The 17,796-nt window shown below is 53.6% G+C and overlaps 10 protein-coding genes across 10 annotated transcripts; 5 read left to right on the forward strand and 5 right to left on the reverse strand.

The window, feature by feature from the left end:
* Positions 1–155: 155 nt before the first annotated feature.
* On the forward strand, positions 156–2,177 carry BO94DRAFT_497278 (uncharacterized protein; the record flags this gene model as incomplete). The annotated part of the gene is made up of 5 exons (XM_025609311.1): positions 156–248; positions 293–527; positions 574–1,012; positions 1,061–1,606; positions 1,653–2,177. The coding sequence occupies 5 exons, from the start codon at positions 156–158 to the stop codon at positions 1,750–1,752; spliced, it is 1,413 nt and encodes a 470-aa protein (XP_025465004.1). The 3' UTR covers positions 1,753–2,177.
* On the reverse strand, positions 1,653–3,052 carry BO94DRAFT_626338 (cytochrome oxidase assembly protein SHY1). Its single transcript, XM_025617352.1, has 4 exons — positions 2,720–3,052; positions 2,115–2,630; positions 1,950–2,055; positions 1,653–1,904 (listed from the first exon to the last, which is right to left on the reverse strand). The coding sequence occupies exons 1-4, from the start codon at positions 2,967–2,969 to the stop codon at positions 1,805–1,807; spliced, it is 972 nt and encodes a 323-aa protein (XP_025465005.1). The 5' UTR covers positions 2,970–3,052; the 3' UTR covers positions 1,653–1,804.
* Positions 3,053–3,161: 109 nt separating this feature from the next.
* On the forward strand, positions 3,162–4,965 carry BO94DRAFT_537456 (UBX domain protein). Its single transcript, XM_025612271.1, has 5 exons — positions 3,162–3,275; positions 3,351–3,406; positions 3,456–3,574; positions 3,619–4,678; positions 4,736–4,965. Exons 1-5 carry the CDS (start codon positions 3,197–3,199, stop codon positions 4,772–4,774), a joined length of 1,353 nt encoding a protein of 450 aa, XP_025465006.1. The 5' UTR covers positions 3,162–3,196; the 3' UTR covers positions 4,775–4,965.
* A 189-nt stretch (positions 4,966–5,154) lies between these two features.
* BO94DRAFT_537457 (coiled-coil-helix-coiled-coil-helix domain-containing protein) lies at positions 5,155–6,248 on the reverse strand. Its single transcript, XM_025612272.1, has 3 exons — positions 5,731–6,248; positions 5,374–5,638; positions 5,155–5,285 (listed from the first exon to the last, which is right to left on the reverse strand). Exons 1-3 carry the CDS (start codon positions 5,973–5,975, stop codon positions 5,253–5,255), a joined length of 543 nt encoding a protein of 180 aa, XP_025465007.1. The 5' UTR covers positions 5,976–6,248; the 3' UTR covers positions 5,155–5,252.
* Positions 6,249–6,318: 70 nt separating this feature from the next.
* BO94DRAFT_626341 (uncharacterized protein) lies at positions 6,319–7,543 on the reverse strand. Its single transcript, XM_025617353.1, has 3 exons — positions 7,345–7,543; positions 7,130–7,296; positions 6,319–7,082 (listed from the first exon to the last, which is right to left on the reverse strand). Exons 1-3 carry the CDS (start codon positions 7,523–7,525, stop codon positions 6,768–6,770), a joined length of 663 nt encoding a protein of 220 aa, XP_025465008.1. The 5' UTR covers positions 7,526–7,543; the 3' UTR covers positions 6,319–6,767.
* Positions 7,544–7,654: 111 nt separating this feature from the next.
* BO94DRAFT_537460 (ketopantoate reductase family protein) lies at positions 7,655–9,204 on the forward strand. The gene has a single exon (XM_025612273.1). It carries the CDS (start codon positions 7,934–7,936, stop codon positions 9,155–9,157), a length of 1,224 nt encoding a protein of 407 aa, XP_025465009.1. The 5' UTR covers positions 7,655–7,933; the 3' UTR covers positions 9,158–9,204.
* Positions 8,965–10,899, reverse strand: BO94DRAFT_537461 (uncharacterized protein). The gene is made up of 6 exons (XM_025612274.1): positions 10,560–10,899; positions 9,975–10,505; positions 9,853–9,907; positions 9,732–9,794; positions 9,570–9,681; positions 8,965–9,523 (listed from the first exon to the last, which is right to left on the reverse strand). The coding sequence occupies exons 1-6, from the start codon at positions 10,698–10,700 to the stop codon at positions 9,205–9,207; spliced, it is 1,221 nt and encodes a 406-aa protein (XP_025465010.1). The 5' UTR covers positions 10,701–10,899; the 3' UTR covers positions 8,965–9,204.
* A 138-nt stretch (positions 10,900–11,037) lies between these two features.
* On the forward strand, positions 11,038–12,130 carry coq4 (ubiquinone biosynthesis protein COQ4). The gene is made up of 2 exons (XM_025609312.1): positions 11,038–11,297; positions 11,364–12,130. The coding sequence occupies exons 1-2, from the start codon at positions 11,078–11,080 to the stop codon at positions 12,014–12,016; spliced, it is 873 nt and encodes a 290-aa protein (XP_025465011.1). The 5' UTR covers positions 11,038–11,077; the 3' UTR covers positions 12,017–12,130.
* BO94DRAFT_537462 (DNA-binding protein) lies at positions 12,039–13,095 on the reverse strand. Its single transcript, XM_025612275.1, has 4 exons — positions 12,956–13,095; positions 12,760–12,842; positions 12,690–12,700; positions 12,039–12,580 (listed from the first exon to the last, which is right to left on the reverse strand). The coding sequence occupies exons 1-4, from the start codon at positions 12,977–12,979 to the stop codon at positions 12,300–12,302; spliced, it is 399 nt and encodes a 132-aa protein (XP_025465012.1). The 5' UTR covers positions 12,980–13,095; the 3' UTR covers positions 12,039–12,299.
* A 1,630-nt stretch (positions 13,096–14,725) lies between these two features.
* Positions 14,726–17,283, forward strand: BO94DRAFT_169620 (guanine nucleotide exchange factor SEC2). Its single transcript, XM_025605915.1, has 3 exons — positions 14,726–14,865; positions 14,931–15,573; positions 15,636–17,283. The coding sequence occupies exons 1-3, from the start codon at positions 14,858–14,860 to the stop codon at positions 17,061–17,063; spliced, it is 2,079 nt and encodes a 692-aa protein (XP_025465013.1). The 5' UTR covers positions 14,726–14,857; the 3' UTR covers positions 17,064–17,283.
* The last annotated feature ends 513 nt before the right edge of the window (positions 17,284–17,796 follow it).

Here is a 17,796-nt window from a genome sequence, read left to right on the forward strand (position 1 = left end):
CACGGCCGATGTCCGACGCGCTTCTCGACAGCTCCCCTCTTCATCATCATACCCCCCTCTGCCGTCGATTATCATGGACTGCTGTCATGTCGACTAAGCGCACTACTGCTATTGAATCCATGACCGCTTGATGGTTCAATCTCGTCCAGCAAGCTATGGCGACCACTCCCAACCCGCGTCGCCGGTCACCGCGAGTGTCTGATGGCTCCGAAGCATTCACCCCAGTAGGGGACACCACTCTCACAGGGGTAAGCTGATTCTCCGACTCGACGGTATGTGCTAACTGAACCAGCTGCAACGACTTCCCGGACATACCCGATATCCCCTCACGCCTAGCCGACTCGCAGCCAACACCCCATCCGCGAACCGACGGACCCCGCGGAACAGGGGCGCAGGCGCACCATCCACGCCGTATCGGGTGCAGGCGATGCAGCGACGCGCAGCAAACACGCCCGGACGCGATCGTAGACGCAGCGGGCGAGTCCAGCGTGAGACTACGTTCGATATCCTCCAGAACTTGGGAAAAGGTGCGGACAAATACATTTATCTATATCATTGGCTAATGCCCTGCAGCCCTTGCTCCAACAACTCAACCAATCCGATCATCGCCGCAGGATAAACCAGAGCCCGAGCCCGAGCCTGAACCAGAGAGGGATGAAATTGAGGAGCTGGACAATGAGCCCGAGATTGAGCGACCTCGATTATCGCTGCCGCTGGAAGAGGTAGATGAGGTGGATGAAGAGCCGGAGATGCGCCCACCCCGGTTGTCGCTAGCTTTTGAAGAAGAAGACCTTACGCATACCTCGATCGAATATCCTCGACGGGCTACTAGTGAACATGACAGGGGGAGATTGTCTATGATGAGTGCTGGCGGGCCTCGGATGAGTGAGATTGGGGCTGCGACTAGGATTGAGAGTGAGAGTGAAGATGGGGATGATACGGGGATCGTGGGGGATGAAAATGAAGGCGAAGGGGAGGATACAGTCATTAGTCAGGGTGACTTTGACAGAGGGTGAGTTTTGCCTGATATGCGTAATTACACCGCTAAACATGCGTACAGAGGAGAAACGGAGGACCTCGGACGGTTCAACTTTGACTTCAACTTCCCAACCCCACCCCCGCCGGGCGAGGATCTGGACCAGGATGGACCCATCCACGATGACGAAGGGTTCGAGCTTCCGGTGGACATGCCATTAGACACGGAGGCGGGGGTCGATGATGCTAGCGTATCTATAGCTGGTAACGACTTTGGCATGGAATCTCCGATGCCCGAACCGATGGTGCTGAGCGAAAGCCAGAGTCCAGGGATCGCCGGGGGAGGCCTGCGAGACGAGGACCGATTCATCCCCGGCACCAAGCAGGAGAAGCTCTCCCGACATGGTATCCCGGTGCCTAACCTCCCCGTCGGGGTCGTGAAGAAGCTGGCCACCCGGTTTGCGCGGGCGCGACACGGGTCCAAGGCGAAGATCAGCAAGGAAACACTGGCAGCGATTGAGCAGGCGTCGGCATGGTACTTTGAACAGGCGAGCGAGGACCTGACGGCATATTCTAAGCACGCGGGGCGCAAGACCATCGACGATAGCGATGTTGCGACCCTGATGCGGAGGTGAATCGACCGCGCTCTTTTACAAACATTACTAATTCATTCACAGACAACGGCATGTCAACAGCGCGACGACGATCTTCTCGCTGGCGCAGAAGCACTTGCCCAAGGAGCTGCTGCAGGATATGAGATTGGCGATGCCACCATGATATACATACACACGAACTCTATAGATACAAGCCGAACACCACCACGCGACATCTACCAGTTCCGACTCTGGCGCACACGCCGGGTGGCCTCGTTGGGACGTTTACGGATGATCATCCCCAGCATGATGGAGGTTGCCAGCGACAAGCCGTACCTGGGGACATTAGCGGAATTCCACGGGCAGGGAGGAGGAACCTACCATGTAAAGATATACTGGCTGTGGTTATTCTTGAGGTTGACTTCAGCGGCGCGACCAATGGGGATGCCCTTGGCCTCGCGATCATACGCCTCGACGAGATCAGGAACTAGACATATCGTTAGCCGTCCCATCCCCAACCCCCTCCAATAGAAGAACAAAACATACCCATAGTCTCCTCAATCCAAACAGCCTGACTCCCCGTCAACTCAGCCATCTGCTCAATATCAGGAAAATAAAACTTCCCTTCCTCGGGCTTATTCTCAGGCGTAAACATATTCTTCTTCCACGGCTCCCTCAACAACCCCTCCACCACGACCTCCTTCCCATCCACCGCCCCAACCCCTCGATCCTTCTGATCCTTCATCTTCCGTGAAATCCACCCCCGATTCACCAACACCGTACTCTCCCCTTCCCCGCGCTCCAACGGCGTCACCACAAAAAACCCATCCTGCCCTTCCCGCATCCGCGGCCCAACCAACATCTCCTGATCGTGACGAAAGGTTCCCGTGGCCGTGACTCTTCGGTAATCGAATTCGGGTACAACCGAGGGATCGATCTTCGGTGGTAATGGGAGAGGGGGTTTCACGAGTCGGTCTTCGTATTTGGCAATGAGGTCGGTTTTCCATTCCAATCGTTGGATTTGCCATGTGCCGAGGGCGAAGGAGATTATGGGGATTAATGCTTTCGTTTGGTTAGTATTTAGTTTTGGGGATATAGACGAGGGGGTAAATGAAAGTATAAGGTATGGGGATGGGGATAGGTAGACGCACCTAGAATAATCAACCCCGGACCATGTTTCCGGCCCGTACGAACCACCTGGGACGGATGATCAACGACTGAGAGCCATCGCTGGTCATCGGAGAATTGGTTATTGTTGTAGAAGCGGAGTTGTTGGCGGCGGAGGAGACAGCGCGTGCAGAGGGAATCGGAGAGTCGAGAGGTACGGAGGATACTGGATGCTGGGCGCCATGCCGGGGTAGTGGTGGCTGTCCGGTTCAGGACGGAGAGGAGAGAGCGCATGGCTGGGTACTCCCCTACTGGATGTGTGTGTGTATTGCTGGCGCAATTGGGATGGGTATTGAGGGGATAAGCTTAGAAAGAGGTCCAGCAAGAGGAGGGAGAGAAAGGCGGAGGACTTCGGCGACGGCGTCTTTTGCGCCGATCGCCTTATCGATAGCTCCGGGGCTCTTTGACCAGCTACATACTTACTTACTCACTGTACCCACGACGAAGTAGACTACGCCATCATGTTCTACCAAGGCAGTCTGCAGGATGGAATTGCGTCCGCGGTGGCGGAGAATAAGGCTGTCGTTTGTTTTGTTAGAGGTGAGGAGGCATTTCTCTTCGATGGACACTGGACGTGGAGGGGGTTGGTTACTCCGCAGCGCTAACTCATACCAGATGATGAGCAGACGAGTAAACAATGGGAGGAGGAGTATTTTACTTTCGATGAGGAGGTATGTTTCTTCCCACAGTGTATGTTCTGCCCATGCTAATTCCCCCCAGTTATCCCGCTTGCTCGACACCCGAGCTGTCCTTTTGCGCCTCACTCAGGGCACCCCCGAAGCAGGCTTCCTGGCCTCCTTCTGTCCCATCGTCAAGTTTCCCACCGTCGTCGTGATAAAGTATGTCTGATGTGCATGGGTTGGGTCCGAGTTAACCGTTGCAGGAATGGCATGCTATCTGATTATCTTGTCCCGGACTTGTCCAAGGAGGACTTTCGGGATCGGTTGGCTGCGAAGCTGAATGAGAGCGCGCCGGTTCAGCAGGATATTGGAGGTGAGACTGGGGATGATACGGTAGCTCAGAATACGGACACGTCCGTGTCTGCTCCTACACCGGTATCACCTGCCCCAGTATCATCTCCTGCGCCTGTGTCTCCTCCGGTGCCTGCTCCAGCACCTGTATCTGCTCTCGCTGCACCTACATCCCCCGTTGCAGCGCCAACTCCATCTCAGCCCGAACCCCAACCCTCACCTCCGACTGAACCATCCCAACCCCGAGACGCAAGCATCCGCGAAGGCAAGCGACGAGTAGAAGGTGCGCGAACTACGCAACCCCAATCACCCCCGAGCAAGAAACTCCAACAGGAAAAGCAAACCCCAACACCCAAGCAGAGTCCCAAACCAACCACCAAACCCAAAGACAAGCCCTCAACTGCCATCCCCACCCCCCGCCAACCCTCCATCCCCAACCAATACCGTCTCCAAGTCCGCCTCTTCGACGGCCGCTCCGTCCGATCCAGCTTCACCCCCACGCAGACCATCCGCGCCGACATCCGTCCCTGGCTCGACAGCCAAATGGAAGAAAAATCCCCCTACAACCTCAAACACATCCTAACCCCGCTACCCAACCGCACCCTCACCCTCACCGACGAAGACACCCCGCTCGCCGAACTGGGCCTCGGCTCATCCGCTAACCTCGTCATGATCCCGATCCAATCCTACACGGAGGCGTATTCCGCGACGGCATCGAGCTTGCCCGTCCGAGCAGTATCTTCTGCCTATGGACTTGTTTCGTCGGCTGTTGGGACGGCGACGGGTCTCGTGGGTTCGTTTTTCGGATATGGGCCTACACCTGCGGCTGAGGCAGAGCAGTCTGCGCCGGCGCCGGCGTCGACTCCGGCTTCAACTAGTAATGGACGTAGACTGCGGACGGGACCGAATATTCGGACGTTGAGGGATCAGCAGAATGAGCGGGATGATCGGGAGTTCTATAATGGGAATCAGGTGGGTACTTACTTCTCTATTGGGGTGTTTGTGATGGGTGATGCTAATGATGTGTAGTTGAACTTTCAGCCAAGGAATGATGGAGATAGACGGTAGGATGTGATTCCTAGTTCTGACCGTGTATCTGTATCAATCGATTATTCTTTCTATTGCTGCAGCGAGCGAAGCGTGTCTCATGTACTTACTATCAGAATGTCCGGCTAATTGTACCTAATCTATCTTGGATATCATTTAGGTACTTTTACATTACAATTCAAGATGAGTGAATGCAGAAGAGTATTGAAGAGTGGAATGTTTCTTTTTTCAGTATATCATCTAGCCTGCCACCAACCAGACCATATATCAACAAGCCCCGAGTAAATAAGAAAAATGGTATATGTTATACAAGAGTAATAGGAGTAATAAGATAATAGCAAGGGCAGTCAGTAGAGGTAGTAGTCGCCGCTATGCAAACAATATCAGCATCACCGTCACCGCCACCCAGCCCAGCTCAGCTCAGTCCAATCCAGTCCATAAGATCATTTCATCCATCCATCTATCAATCTCCTCCCCAACCCTAAGTGACTTAACCCACTTAGTAAGGCTTAGCAGCAGCCTGGCAAGCTTTCTATTCACAAATTCACATTAGCCCAGCCCTTCAAACCCCCCATTCCCCACCACCCCCAATCACCAAAAGGAAGGGAAAGTAAACGTACCAACTGATCCAGATACCACCCACAAATCGTCAAATCACCCTTATTCTCATCCATACACTTACGAAAGTTCTGGACATCGGTAGCGCAAGCAGGGGCCTCCCACGAGCTGTTGGTGGCGTTCCCAGCCCAAAGACCGTTATCCATGGGTTGAGCGGCCGCAGGAGGAGCAGCCTGTTGCTGGGCCTCGGCGGGAGCACTGCTGCCACCGCCGCCGAAGAACATGCCGCCGATGGCGTGGCCGATGGAGGAACCGACTGCGACACCACTATTTTTTATGCATTCTTGTTAGATTGCGGTTTGTTCTTGAGGGGGTTGGATTGGTTTGTAGGTATGGATGGATGTGGCAAGGTAACTCACGCAGCAGTCGAAGCCATCTGACCGAACAGACCGGGACCCTGGCTCTGCTGGACAGGGGCAGGAGCAGCAGCAGCGGGAGTAGGAGCGGGAGGAGCGGCGTGCTGCTGGGGATGAGCGGCGGTCGAGTGAGGTTGGTGCTGCTGCTGTTGGCCGTAGGCAGGGGCCGGTCTGGCGGGAGCGGCGGTAGGGCGGGTGGGGGCGCTGCGCGCGGGGGTAGGCGCGGCTCCACGGCGTTGACGAGGCATGGTTGATGTGTTTGTGGGTGTGTGTGTGGTGGGTTGTGGTGTGTGGTGGGTGGTTTGGGAGGCGTTGGTGGTTAGGGGATGGGATGGGAGGGTTTCTTATATATGCAAAAAGAACAAGCTCGAATGGTCGGGCGGAGAAAGTTCGAAAACTCCGATGGGCCTGGCAATTCGGGGGTCGCTGATTGGTGCCCTCGGGTGTTTTGTCAGCTGCCGGTCCGGCGCTTAACTATCGGTTGTTGGGTCGGATTTAGTAATTAGTTTGGAGAATGGACCTATTTTTGGGGTTGTGGTTATGGTGTAGGTGTAAGTTATTAGGAGGTTGAAGTCATGGTAGGTTACGCGGGTCTGTACATGGCTAGTACTACTTGGATTGCTCAAAGTCTCGGTATTTAGTGATGCTATGTGTGTGATGTACTCTTAACTCCGGCGCAATGACTCACGGCATCGATCCACAGGGCTGAGCGAACACATTCTCCGTCATACGGAGGTTGTTCGTTGGCACTACTCGTGGTCAAATGACTCGTCCTTAGTATGCCATGGAAGACTCCGGTACCTACCGGGCCTGTGCGGTGCCTGGGTCACTGTCCGTCGTTCCTTGGATTTCAGGCCATTTCCGTGATGGGTATCAATCATTCCATGTATGCGCGGCGCATCTTTAAACTGTCGTGCAGTAGAAAATCGGCAATCGGCAATCGGCAGCCACGGAATCACACAGCATCAATTGCGAGATCCAGTACTGCACGCCGCATTCAGACCGGCCAGCCGGTCAACGACAGCACCTGTCCGCAGCCCTCATTTCAACTTCTTCGCCTTGCGCATTTCATCTTTCTTCTTGCGGCGTTCCTTTTTTCCCTCCTTGTGCTCCTCCTTGCTGATCTTCTTCTTCTGTTTGTCCCTGCGCTTCTCCTTCTTCTTATCCTCACCAGACTTGCCAGCAGGCTTGGCGGGCTTCGCGCTCTCATCGTTGGATCCGGCCTCGGAATCGGAGTTGCTGGATTTCTGGGCGGATTCTGTTTTCTTAGCCAGTAGCGACGCCTTTAACTGTGCGCGCGCTCTCTCCTTTGCCTCCTGCTCCTTGCGCTCCAGATCGAGCTTGTCATTTCCAGCCTATCCAGTTAGCCACCACCACCCACCGGACGGATCGAGTAACTCACAAGACCATGCTTGATGAAGCGACTGGCAGCCTGCTTATCCAGAGTTAGAGTACGCTTTTCCGGCTCGGTTTCGAGCGCCGTGATCTTCGCAAAGTATTGCTTGACTCTAGTTAATTCTCTAAACACGGCATGTTCTTTAGCATTCACGCCATGGAGACGCAGATACGCTGTAGCACCGTTAGCTTAGTCATTTCAATATGAACATCATGCCGTACAGAAAATCAACGACTCCAAGGCATAGGTCACCAAGACGTGAAATTTCGCCTTATCCAAGACCGGGAGCTTCTTGGATGTCGCCACCACGGAGCTCTCCAGGATGGGCTTCAACGCCTCTTCAAGATCGTCAATGTTATCGTCCAGCTGCTCGAGCAGCGGAAGTAGATCTGCTGCCTCCATCTTGCGCGGATTCTGGCGTGGAATGATGATGATGGATCGAGACTAGCGGATAATGTCGATTTTTTATCTGCAGGCGGTCACGGAGGCGGTGAAACCCTGCATGTTCGCCTCCTACTTTATTTTTGGTCCAGAACTTGTCTCCGATCTATATCGTCTATTGGCATGCACGTTGTTATTAGGACTGCAAGTATCTGGGCTTGGTCGCTACGTGTGCTCCCTCTAGAATGAGACTTTAGCCAACGGCCCATCCATCTTGAAGCTCCGACGGTCCTGAAATTAATCGCGTGATCTACTCCAGTCGTCAAAGTGTCGTACATACTGGGACGCCGTCCGCTGCGGCGGACAGGCATTTGCGAAATATGTCTTGTGTCAAGGCGTAATTCCCCATGGAACCCGTCCAGCCGATTCATGGCGACGTGGATGCAAAACGCCGAAGAAGCATCTGAAGACAGTGGAAAGCGTCTCTCCGGACGCATACATATCCTCGGCCTCGGGAATGTAGGCACATTTGTTGCCCATTCGCTCATGAGCCGTCCGTCTCCGCCACCGGTCACTCTTCTATTGCATAATCCCGACTTGTACAGCTCATGGCTGGCGAAGAAAAGGTGCCTGGCGTTGAATTCGAACGGATTGGATGATATCAAGACCGGCTTCGACGTCAATGTCCTGAGTGGCAAATCATGGCACTCGTTTCCATACTGGGATCAAAATGGGGAAGACGCTCAACCCATAGCTGAGACTGAGGGGGACGTGGAAGAGTTCCTGGCCGAGTCTGCCGAAGATGATGAGCGCATTGAATGCTTGGTTGTTGCCGTCAAGGCGCCGGTGACGGCCATGGCATTGGAGTCTGTCAGTCATCGTTTGACGCCTGACTCTACGGTACTGCTCCTTCAGAATGGAATGGGGGTCATTGACGAGCTCAATGAGAAGGTTTTCCCTGACCCGCAAAATCGTCCCAACTATATGCACGGTATCGTCTCTCATGGGCTGGCGCGCAGAAAGGAACCTTTTCAAGTTGCGCATACTGGCATCGGCACGACCATCCTCGGACCGGCTCTTTCCGCGAACTCTACGTCTGTGATTAGCGAAAAAGAGGAGGACTGGGCCCCCAGTACCAAGTACCTCACGCGCACATTGACCCTTACTCCGCCACTTGTTGCTGTCGCGGAGACCCCGTCCTCCCTGATGCTGTACCAGCTGGAAAAGCTGGCGATGAATGCGGTCATCAACCCGCTGACAGCCGCGATGAATTGCGAAAACGGCGAGCTTCTTTACAACTACAGCTTCACTCGAGTGATGCGCTTGCTGCTGCTGGAAATCTCGAGCGTGATCTGCGCACTCCCCGAAGTGCAGGGCATTCCTGGCATCGAGAGCCGGTTCTCCCCCGAGCGTCTGCGGTGGATGGTTACGCAGCTTGCCAGCAGGACAGCTAAGAACTACAGCTCGATGCTGCAGGATGTACGCGCTGGCAAGACGACCGAGATTGAATACTTGAATGGCTACATCGTGCGCAGAGGCGAAGAGCTTGGTGTCAAGTGTGTGGTGAATTACATGATGAAGCACCTGATTTTGGCGAAACAGCACACGTCGAAGCAGAGAGAGTCCAGTGCGATCCCTATCGACATTTTGTAAGCGGAGCGGAAGTCTGTACTTATATGATAATATACCCCGATTTTCTTTTACTGGTTAGCAGACACAGCCTGCATGGCTGTATCACAGAGAGTTCTAATCTGCCACCACCGTTTCAGCAGCATTCTGACCATCCCTTGGTGTTCCGGCTTATCGGGACTAAGATCCTCCAGCCGGTCGATGGTCGCGTCTGCCTCCTTGAGATAGGTATGGATCCATCTCCGGATGACGGCTTCTGATTTCTTTTTATCGACGCCTTGGGTCGAGTAGCCGAGGACATAGTCCTGCCATTCTTGGAGTCGCATATATGTAAGACCGGCGGCGACTTCCGTGCGATAGCAGACGCCATCGGCCGTTAGTTGATAGTTTCTGCCTTTATTAGCACCCGTGCAGCTGGAACACCCGGTCAACGTACCCATCGTATTTGTGAAACTCGAGCTCCTCCCGCATGGCCGGACTGAGATCCTGGAATATAATATCATCTAGGCACAGCGTTTCGGAGACATTCTCCTCCAAGAAGAACCCATCTAATTACAGTTAGCCTAATCCAACCAGACACCCGCAGCAAGCCACTCACACTCCGTAAAGAGGAAATCATTGGGGTGAGGCCCATAGCTCATATAGATCTCCTCTCCCTCCTCTGCACCACATCAGCACCATTCCAACCACTGGTTCTCAATTTCCAAAGGGAAAAATACCATAGTCCTTTGCCGCACGAAAAACATATCTCTCTCCATCAAACTTGACATTACACTGTTCGCGAACCCAAGTCAGCCACATCCAACCCAACCACTCAAGAGAGAAAGAAGGAGGAACATACCGCCTCATCCGAGTGGTTAAAATAATCCGCCACCGGAACCAACGCCATAGCATCATATCTATCCTCAGGCATATCCTTCCCGGGCAAAAGATAGAAGAAGCTTCGCGTATTCACAATAATCCAATGGTACTTGAACTTCTCCCACTCCATACCGGGAAGCACCCGTTCTACGATCTCCCAGTCCCTGGTGAGTCGGGCTTCTTGTTGCGACAGGAGGTGTTGGTGGGAGGTGTCGTGTTGCTGCTTCTCCTTTGGAAGGCTAGAGGGGATGGTGGACCATAAGCCGGAGATGGATGGCGGGAGAAGGGACATGAAGGAGGACGGCCAGAGTATTGGCATGCTGGAGGCGAAGTCGCTGATTGTGGGCCAGGTGTTGCGCCAGGGGTCAGTGGTGGTGGGGGTGTGGGTGAGGTATGCGGCGTAGAGGGCGTGGGTTGGTGTGTCTGCGGGGAAGAGGGAGATGAATGACGAGGGGATCTTGCTGGGGGTGAGCATTGCGCTGTGGGGGACGGAGATGAGGATGGAGTCTTTCTGAGGGGGTGTCAGTATATGGTTGAGGGGGGACGGGAGAGAGAGGGGGAGTACTTCGATCTTGCGCGTGGCTATCATGCCTAAGCCGCGGCCAACGAACCGGGCTGGGCTGACTCCGTTGATGACGATGCTTTGCGTGACGGCCCATTCTGTGAAGAGCTCATGTTGCTCGCCGGGCCACCAGATGGGTTTCATCTTGGATGTGGGGAGAGAGGTGGAAGTTGATGTGGAGGGACGAGAAGAAAAGGAGGGCAGGTAGAGGGATCCTGTATGATAATTGCAGAGGGAATAATCAGTCCGAGCAAAATTATACGCTCAACTAGAACAGAGAATTGTTCTTGAACCTCCAATCCCAATACAAACCCCTCAATGGCAATCAGGAGCAAGAGTGACACATGCAACCCACCGAGCCGCCAAAAATGTCACTATCTTATCGATCTTTATCAGCGCTACGGCCCCGCACAGCCACCACTCGCGCCATCCGGCATCTCCCCGAACGCATCGCATCGTACCACTCTGCACCCATCCGCCAGGGTCATGTCTATAGCGTGTCACCCTCACTCAGAGCCAACATGACGGTTCTCCGAACGCGCAGCGCCGCTCTCCCCGCGCGCGAACTCAATCACCTTCTCTTCTGCGCACCGATCTCTCTCCGGTCCCACGCACGGCCTTTCTCCGGCTTCAACCGTCCTCCGCCAAACTATCCCGGCCATGTACCGTTGAACTTTGTGGAGCGCGGTGCCCTGGCCTTTGGGTCGGCCGTGGGAGCTCTCATCAACCCTCGGAGAGCAGGTAAATCTCCAATCCTTACAAAATGACGTTTCAATGGCAATAAATTGATGCACAAAAAACACGCAGACCTAATCGCCGCCTGCGGCGAAGCCACCGCAACACCCTACTTCATCTACCGTCTCCGCGACGCGATGCTCTCCGATCCAACAGGCCGACAAATCCTCCGCGACCGTCCACGCATCACCTCTGAGACCCTCAAACTCCCCTACCTCCGTACCCTCCCCGAACACACCGTCGGCCGGACCTACGCTACCTGGCTCGACCGGGAAGGCGTGTCGCCCGACACCCGGGACAACGTGCAATACATTGATGACGAGGAATGCGCGTACGTGATGCAGCGGTACCGCGAGTGTCATGACTTCTACCATGCTGTGACGGGATTGCCGATTTTCGTGGAGGGGGAGCTGGCGCTCAAGGCGTTTGAGTTTCTGAATACGCTGATTCCGATGACGGGGTTGAGTCTGTTTGCGTCAGTGAGGTTGAAGCCTGCGGAGCGGGAGCGGTTGTTTTCGATTTATTTGCCGTGGGCGTTGCGGAGTGGGTTGCGGAGTAAGGAGTTGATTAATGTTTATTGGGAGAAGGTGTTGGAGATGGATGTTAGGGTGTTGAGGGACGAGTTGGGGATTGAGCAGCCGCCGGATATGAGGGAGATTAGGAGGATGATTCGGTTACAGAAGAAGAGAGAGAAGGAGGAGGCGGAACGGAGGGGCGTGGATTAGGTGTGGTGAGGGTGTTAATTAGATGTATTATATTTTTATTGGGGGGATGAGAGCCCTGAATTAAATGTGTGGTTACTTGGTATCCGGTTTTTGAGTGCTTGCGGGGGATATAAGACCACGCATTCAATGAACAGTGGAAGAAGATGGCTGGTATGATGAAGGCAGGAAGTACTTTTGATAGCAGGAACTCAGCTGCACGGTCGCAAGCATCAATGGGAGAGCTGGAGGTATCATGAACAATGGCATGCATTCGGTTTGCACCGAATGCCTTCGCTAAATCATCTCACAGATCCAAAAGGTCGTCGTCATCATCCCAGCCACCGCGCCGGCTGATCACAATCTTGTGCTCCTCCTCGTCCTTGCGCTGATTCTCGGCCATGGCGTTCAAAAGCTGCTTGAGCTGGTCTTCGGAGACCTTCTGTCGCAATTGGCCGCTCTGGGCGAGCACGAGCAGCCGGTTCTCGACATCGGCAGCGCGGGATTCCTTGACGAGGCGGATGCGGCCCAGGCGATCGGCGGCTTCGGGTTCGAGGATCTGATTCAGGATGGTGGTGCGGCGTTCGGCTAGGGACGTAGAATGGTAAGCATATGACTTGGGGATGTAGTTGAGGCAACGGCGAATGGCCTTCCAGGATCTGTTCTCCTGTCATGGGATGATTATCATTGGGCATACCTTCAGCTTGCCTATAATATAAGTGTCAGCAATTTCACAATCGCAGAAGCAATGAAGCATCGGTTCATACCTTCTTTGTTCCTCCTGGTTGCCGTCGGAACCACCACGTGCGCCACCCTGTTGCTGGAGCTGCGCAAGACGGGCACGTCTGATCTATTACTCTTCTAAGCATTTGATACGAAGTGTCGATGGTGGATCCCAAGCGGAAAATATCAAGCAATGAAGGGCAGAGGAAGTTAAACTGTAACCCGGAAGGTTATACTGACCTCCTCAAGCTCTGCGTCGGCCATGGTTGCTGGACGGCTTAACTAGACTTCAAAGGAATAGGGGATTTTTGGGAGTGATGCGGGGTAGGATGCGACCGTATCGAGGTAGAACAGGTGAGATCGCAGACGGAGGCACGGAGTACGGAGCGGGGAGATTGTCCAGGGATCAGACTATGGATGCGAGCAAGGCGGGATGATTCGACGCATTCCACGTTGGAGAATTCAACCCCACCGGGTGATCCAAGCGGCCTCAGGCACTCAGGCATGACAGTGGGGCGCCATGAGGCTGTCGGGCAGCCCTTGCCCGATCGGGCAATCATTACTAGTCGCCAGCAGGACTTGAGAGGAGGCTGGGCAGTGGGCATGGCCAGCAGTACACCGCAATTGAGGCTTGAGACTGAGAGATGTTTATTTTTATCACTTTAAGCCGGCCGTGTATGGAGTACAGGTGAGTGACATTGGAAGACTGCAGTGCAGACTGCAAGCCCCGGAAAGCTTTTGGGGTGTCTCGGAGGTCGAGGATCATTCCCTTCGGCTACGGCTGCAAGTGTCGTCATCAGGTGCCAAGAACAAGTTGCCTTTTACAATTAGCCAAAAGCACCCACGCCGATGATCCGACTTGATTCGGGGGAGATTGGCTGATGTGCCCGAATTAGAATCCTCAGTATCACACACCACCGCGGCGAATGGGTCTCTCTCCGGCACTATTGAATGCGCGTGAAGAATTTGCACGAAGAAAAGCTTGTGAACTGGAACGAGCTCCTAGTCTTAAATCCCAAGATGCTCTAGTCACCGTCTCCGGAGGCCCTTGCGAGATCGGGTCCGTATCGAGATCGTACCTAACCCTCGGAGTGGGAACCAATAAATCGGATAGAACGTGGCGCGACTGATGGGAGACATTTCCACCATTCAATGCATCATTCCTTCATTCATTCATTCATCCATCCATCCATCCATCCATCCATCCATCCATCACCCGCAATGGCTTTGTGGTCACCCTTTTGAGTTTTGTAGGTGGCATCTTCTCCGCCGATGGATAAGACAACACAGGAAACAGAACTCCAAGCGGCCTTGTGATGGACGACTACGGCACCGGAGACGCGACGGGAGGCGATCGACCTGCCTGATCCGGTAGCGACTAAGCGCCTGCAGTTTGCCTCCGGGCCGGTGATTGGACAGCCGGGGGTGGAGCGGTCCGGTATGGCTGTGGTAATTACGGAACCGCGGCGGCGATACGGAGTCAGGCCGTCAAGGGAAGAGTGCCTGGCTGCGACCTTAATCCACAACGCTACCAAACGCCGGCCTGGAATCTCCTCATCTGTTTTCGCTCGGCGCTGTCCGCTGACCAACTTTCCACTTTCTATCTATAACTAATCTTCTCCTACTCAACTAATCATATTATCATCCATCATCTACCTAGTATCTTACACTAATTCTCGACTAACCTCACACTACCTTGCCTTGAAGAAAGAGGGGTCGGCACACCCACTCATTCCCACTCATTCCCACTCTCTCCCTTCCTTTATCTCCCTCGCTGGGTTCGCCTCTATCGTCATCCTTCCGGTCTATCCTTCCCTGCCTACCGCAGCCTCTCTTTAATCCCCCCCCCAGCGCCCGCCGCTCTCTTCCTGCCTCCATTCCGTTCCTTTTTGCGACTCAATGCTTCGGCCCCCGACTGGTTAATTCCTCTCCAGTCTGCGCGCTGGCGGGGACGTCACGTTATCCCCCCCCCTGCTTAATTGTTCCATGCACACGTCCCAACCAGCCTTTGTCTCTGCCAGGAATTGCAGATGCGAACAGTTGCCAACCGGCTATATACGTGGTTGTGACACCCGCCCCCCCTCCCCAGTGTTGTGATACCCTGTTCTTCTGCAGCTGCCGTGCCCACACCCCACGGTCATCATGGCTGAGTATGTATCCACGCACATCCCATGCTATGCTCTATGCAGTCAACGGTTGCTAACCCCAGTGACAGTTTTATCGCTTTTCACACGTACTATTCCCGCCATAACTTCCTCACACCTTCGACAATGCTTCCACGCCCCACCAGCCACAAACGGTCACATTCCTCCGAGAATAACTCTCTTTCTCCCGACAAAACCGTTACCAAAGCCAGGTCCACCAATGATCTGTCCGGCATCGCGGCCGAAAAGCCGGCCCCCGGTCTCCGTTCTTCCAGTGTTGGAAATTTCCAAGAAAGCAGCTTCAGCACCTTAAGGGACCCCAGGCTTGCGAGCCACTCGGAAGAGTCGGAGACGCCGGGTTCTACGCAGTCGCACCACCCAGATCTGAGCAACGAGGTCGCAGCCTTGAGCGTCAAGCTTGTGCAGGCAATCAATAATCAAACCACACTTGACGACAACCTCGTCGCAACCCGCCAGGAATTGGAGCAGGCCCAAGCGAAGATTCGGGTCCTTGAGTCGGAAAATGAAAATTATCAGCGAGATATCGACCAGGAGGTCTTAATCAAGAAGGCCGACGTCGACTACGAGATGTTGCGCTTGCAAGCTGCCTTGGCAGAGGAAAAGGCGCAGCGCGCGCTCGCGGAAAAGGAAAAGAAGGGAATCGAACAAGAACTGGAGACGTTGACTGCCGCACTCTTTGAAGAAGCCAACAAGGTAGGTCGCTCCGAGATATTTCGTGATTTGAGTCAATCAACTAATCGTTTCCTTCTGAACAGATGGTCGCTGCTGCTAAGCTCGAGCGTGAAGCGGTGGAGAAGAAAAATGAACAGCTGCGCTCTCAAGTAAAAGACACTGAAGCACTTCTTGCATCGCATCAAGAGCAATTGGCAGAGTTAAAATCTGTGTTGCAGGCATTAAACATCTCCAAAGACGATATTGACGCCCGCACGATCAACTCGACAGCGCCATCGTCTCCAACGGCGCCGCGGCATCCTCTGCACATAAAAAAGAACTCCGAGACTCCCGACATACCAGAGGAGACCGTGCCTTGTGAAGAAATTACTCCAGGGCCGTCCACCAGTTTCCCTCACCTAATTAAGTCGGTATGTCGAACAGATATACAGGCGTACGAAGATTTCCGAGAACTTTTCACAACATCCAGAGCTTCCAAGCCCGCCAGCCGGGCCACAAGTGGGTCTTACGCTGGCTTGAATGTCATGAGCTTGGCTAGCCTGGGAAGCGGTGGGTTTGGTTCAGCGTCGTCATCGCCCGCCAAATCTCAGACACATTCTCCCAATGGCAGCGTGTCTTCTCCACAGCCCGTGACCTCTCACATCCCTCTCAAGGAGACCCGCTTCTACAAGCGGGTGCTTGCCGAAGATGTCGAACCAACCTTAAGGCTGGATGCCGCACCTGGAATATCATGGCTTACCCGACGCTCGGTTTTGAGCGGGATCTGCGAGGGGAGTCTTTTGGTAGAGCCGATGCCACCATCAGCAAAGAAGTACGAGTTCCCGTGCTCACTATGTGGCGAACGCAGAAATGGTTCCATCAACGAGAGGACTCATCGGTTCCGGACGTCCGATAGCGAGACTGCTCAACGATACCCCCTATGTGTGCTGTGTCTAGAAAAAGTGCGCTCATGCTGCGAATTTACTGGCTACCTTCGACTCATCCTCGATGGACATGTTCGTATCGGCGATTCGGAAGAGGAAAAGGATGCATGGGATGAAACTATTCGGTTGAGGGAGAGAATGTTCTGGTCGCGCATTGGTGGTGGAATCATTCCTCTATTCGCCCACAACAATGGCTTTCAAGGGAATATCCCCACCTTTAATGAGAATGCAGAGGTTCTTGCCGCCGAGAGTCGTGAAGAGTGTCAGCGATCCGTTATCTCAACGATTCCCGAGCACATGACTATACAAACCAAAAATCTGGACGAAATTGACAGTGAGCACGTTCATGACGAGGGTTCCGTGGGAGACGACCCATTTGTGTCTGCGCCTTCCGAGTCAGAATCTACGGCCAGCAGCACGGCGGTCTCGCCAATTGAGGCCAACGCACCAGTGGAGAAGGCAGACCTCGGGGATGACATGGACAAGCAGTCTATTGTCCAAATAGCTGCTTCTGAGACTACTCATGATGAAACTGAGACAGTCCAACCCACAGTTGAAGTTGACGCCGCAAAGAGCGGAGATAACTGATGTGATCGATGCTGATTTGACCACGATTGCTATCGTTCGAAGACACGAACGTATTTTCACTGCCTTGCACTCTACTTGATTTTTGATATCAACTTCCAACTACCATGCGCTTTTCTTCCCCCCCTCTTCAAACCTTTTTCTTCTCATATACCGATCTATTTCAACCATGCCTGCTTGCTTAATTCCTCACCGATCCTGTCCTTTGCATCCGAAGACATTATATCAGTCAAGAGCGGCATGTGGTATGTATTATAATTCATTGTCCATTTGCTTCTTCTTTGTATACTTATTCTTATTGGTTCTGTTCTTACCTCCTCTGTTTATTTCGCTTCCCTAAGTTCCTCCCATTCTTGTGTTTCTTTCCTCCTGCCCCAATCACTTGCTGAGCGCTATCGGGAAGCGACCGATGGCCGATGTGGGGAGGCACTTCTGGATGAACTATGACCTGGCATTCGAATGAGTTTGTGTTTCTTTTTCACACCGGAAAGCGTCTTCTTTCCAGGTTTTGTTGCATGAAAGTCTTTCTGTTGTTATTACCCCATGCATTATCTTGCGGTCGACTCATTTTTATGCGATATACATGGCGGCAGAGATCTCAGGGTTTATGGAGCGGATGCTGCAGGAATGCAGGGTGACGGCTTTACTTGCACATATCATAGCATAAGTAAAGCGAGAATTCATGATTACTAGAACCACAAGCACATTCTCTACTTAGTAGGCCACCCTCGTAGAA

This window comes from Aspergillus sclerotioniger (genome assembly GCF_003184525.1).
Source record: "Aspergillus sclerotioniger CBS 115572 chromosome Unknown BO94scaffold_23, whole genome shotgun sequence".
Classification (NCBI taxonomy): Eukaryota; Fungi; Ascomycota; class Eurotiomycetes; order Eurotiales; family Aspergillaceae; genus Aspergillus; species Aspergillus sclerotioniger.

What these genes read in the sequence shown, in the direction of transcription:
- BO94DRAFT_169620 (XM_025605915.1), top strand. An exon ending in TCTTTGAAGAAGCCAACAAG is followed by an intron (nt 15,574 to 15,635) that starts GTAGGTCGCTCC and finishes CCTTCTGAACAG; the next exon opens with ATGGTCGCTGCTGCTAAGCT.
- BO94DRAFT_626338 (XM_025617352.1), bottom strand. Translation starts at nt 2,969, where the DNA reads ATGCGCTCTCTCCTCTCCGTCCTGAACCGGACAGCCACCACTACCCCG. An exon ending in TTGGATTGAGGAGACTATGG is followed by an intron (nt 2,056 to 2,114) that starts GTATGTTTTGTT and finishes CGATATGTCTAG; the next exon opens with TTCCTGATCTCGTCGAGGCG. An exon ending in AGCCAGTATATCTTTACATG is followed by an intron (nt 1,905 to 1,949) that starts GTAGGTTCCTCC and finishes TAATGTCCCCAG; the next exon opens with GTACGGCTTGTCGCTGGCAA.
- BO94DRAFT_537462 (XM_025612275.1), bottom strand. Translation starts at nt 12,979, where the DNA reads ATGGCCGACGCAGAGCTTGAGGAG. An exon ending in CCGACGCAGAGCTTGAGGAG is followed by an intron (nt 12,843 to 12,955) that starts GTCAGTATAACC and finishes GAAGAGTAATAG; the next exon opens with ATCAGACGTGCCCGTCTTGC.
- coq4 (XM_025609312.1), top strand. Translation starts at nt 11,078, where the DNA reads ATGACGGTTCTCCGAACGCGCAGCGCCGCTCTCCCCGCGCGCGAACTC. An exon ending in CATCAACCCTCGGAGAGCAG is followed by an intron (nt 11,298 to 11,363) that starts GTAAATCTCCAA and finishes AAAAACACGCAG; the next exon opens with ACCTAATCGCCGCCTGCGGC.
- BO94DRAFT_537461 (XM_025612274.1), bottom strand. Translation starts at nt 10,700, where the DNA reads ATGAAACCCATCTGGTGGCCCGGCGAGCAACATGAGCTCTTCACAGAA. An exon ending in TAGCCACGCGCAAGATCGAA is followed by an intron (nt 10,506 to 10,559) that starts GTACTCCCCCTC and finishes ACACCCCCTCAG; the next exon opens with AAAGACTCCATCCTCATCTC. An exon ending in GAGTTTCACAAATACGATGG is followed by an intron (nt 9,524 to 9,569) that starts GTACGTTGACCG and finishes TAATAAAGGCAG; the next exon opens with AAACTATCAACTAACGGCCG.
- BO94DRAFT_537456 (XM_025612271.1), top strand. Translation starts at nt 3,197, where the DNA reads ATGTTCTACCAAGGCAGTCTGCAGGATGGAATTGCGTCCGCGGTGGCG. An exon ending in ATTTTACTTTCGATGAGGAG is followed by an intron (nt 3,407 to 3,455) that starts GTATGTTTCTTC and finishes AATTCCCCCCAG; the next exon opens with TTATCCCGCTTGCTCGACAC. An exon ending in AGTTCTATAATGGGAATCAG is followed by an intron (nt 4,679 to 4,735) that starts GTGGGTACTTAC and finishes AATGATGTGTAG; the next exon opens with TTGAACTTTCAGCCAAGGAA.
- BO94DRAFT_537460 (XM_025612273.1), top strand. Translation starts at nt 7,934, where the DNA reads ATGGCGACGTGGATGCAAAACGCCGAAGAAGCATCTGAAGACAGTGGA.
- BO94DRAFT_537457 (XM_025612272.1), bottom strand. Translation starts at nt 5,975, where the DNA reads ATGCCTCGTCAACGCCGTGGAGCCGCGCCTACCCCCGCGCGCAGCGCC. An exon ending in CAGATGGCTTCGACTGCTGC is followed by an intron (nt 5,639 to 5,730) that starts GTGAGTTACCTT and finishes CATAAAAAATAG; the next exon opens with TGGTGTCGCAGTCGGTTCCT. An exon ending in GGTGGTATCTGGATCAGTTG is followed by an intron (nt 5,286 to 5,373) that starts GTACGTTTACTT and finishes ATTTGTGAATAG; the next exon opens with AAAGCTTGCCAGGCTGCTGC.
- BO94DRAFT_626341 (XM_025617353.1), bottom strand. Translation starts at nt 7,525, where the DNA reads ATGGAGGCAGCAGATCTACTTCCGCTGCTCGAGCAGCTGGACGATAAC. An exon ending in CTTGGAGTCGTTGATTTTCT is followed by an intron (nt 7,297 to 7,344) that starts GTACGGCATGAT and finishes ACGGTGCTACAG; the next exon opens with CGTATCTGCGTCTCCATGGC. An exon ending in GCTTCATCAAGCATGGTCTT is followed by an intron (nt 7,083 to 7,129) that starts GTGAGTTACTCG and finishes CTAACTGGATAG; the next exon opens with GCTGGAAATGACAAGCTCGA.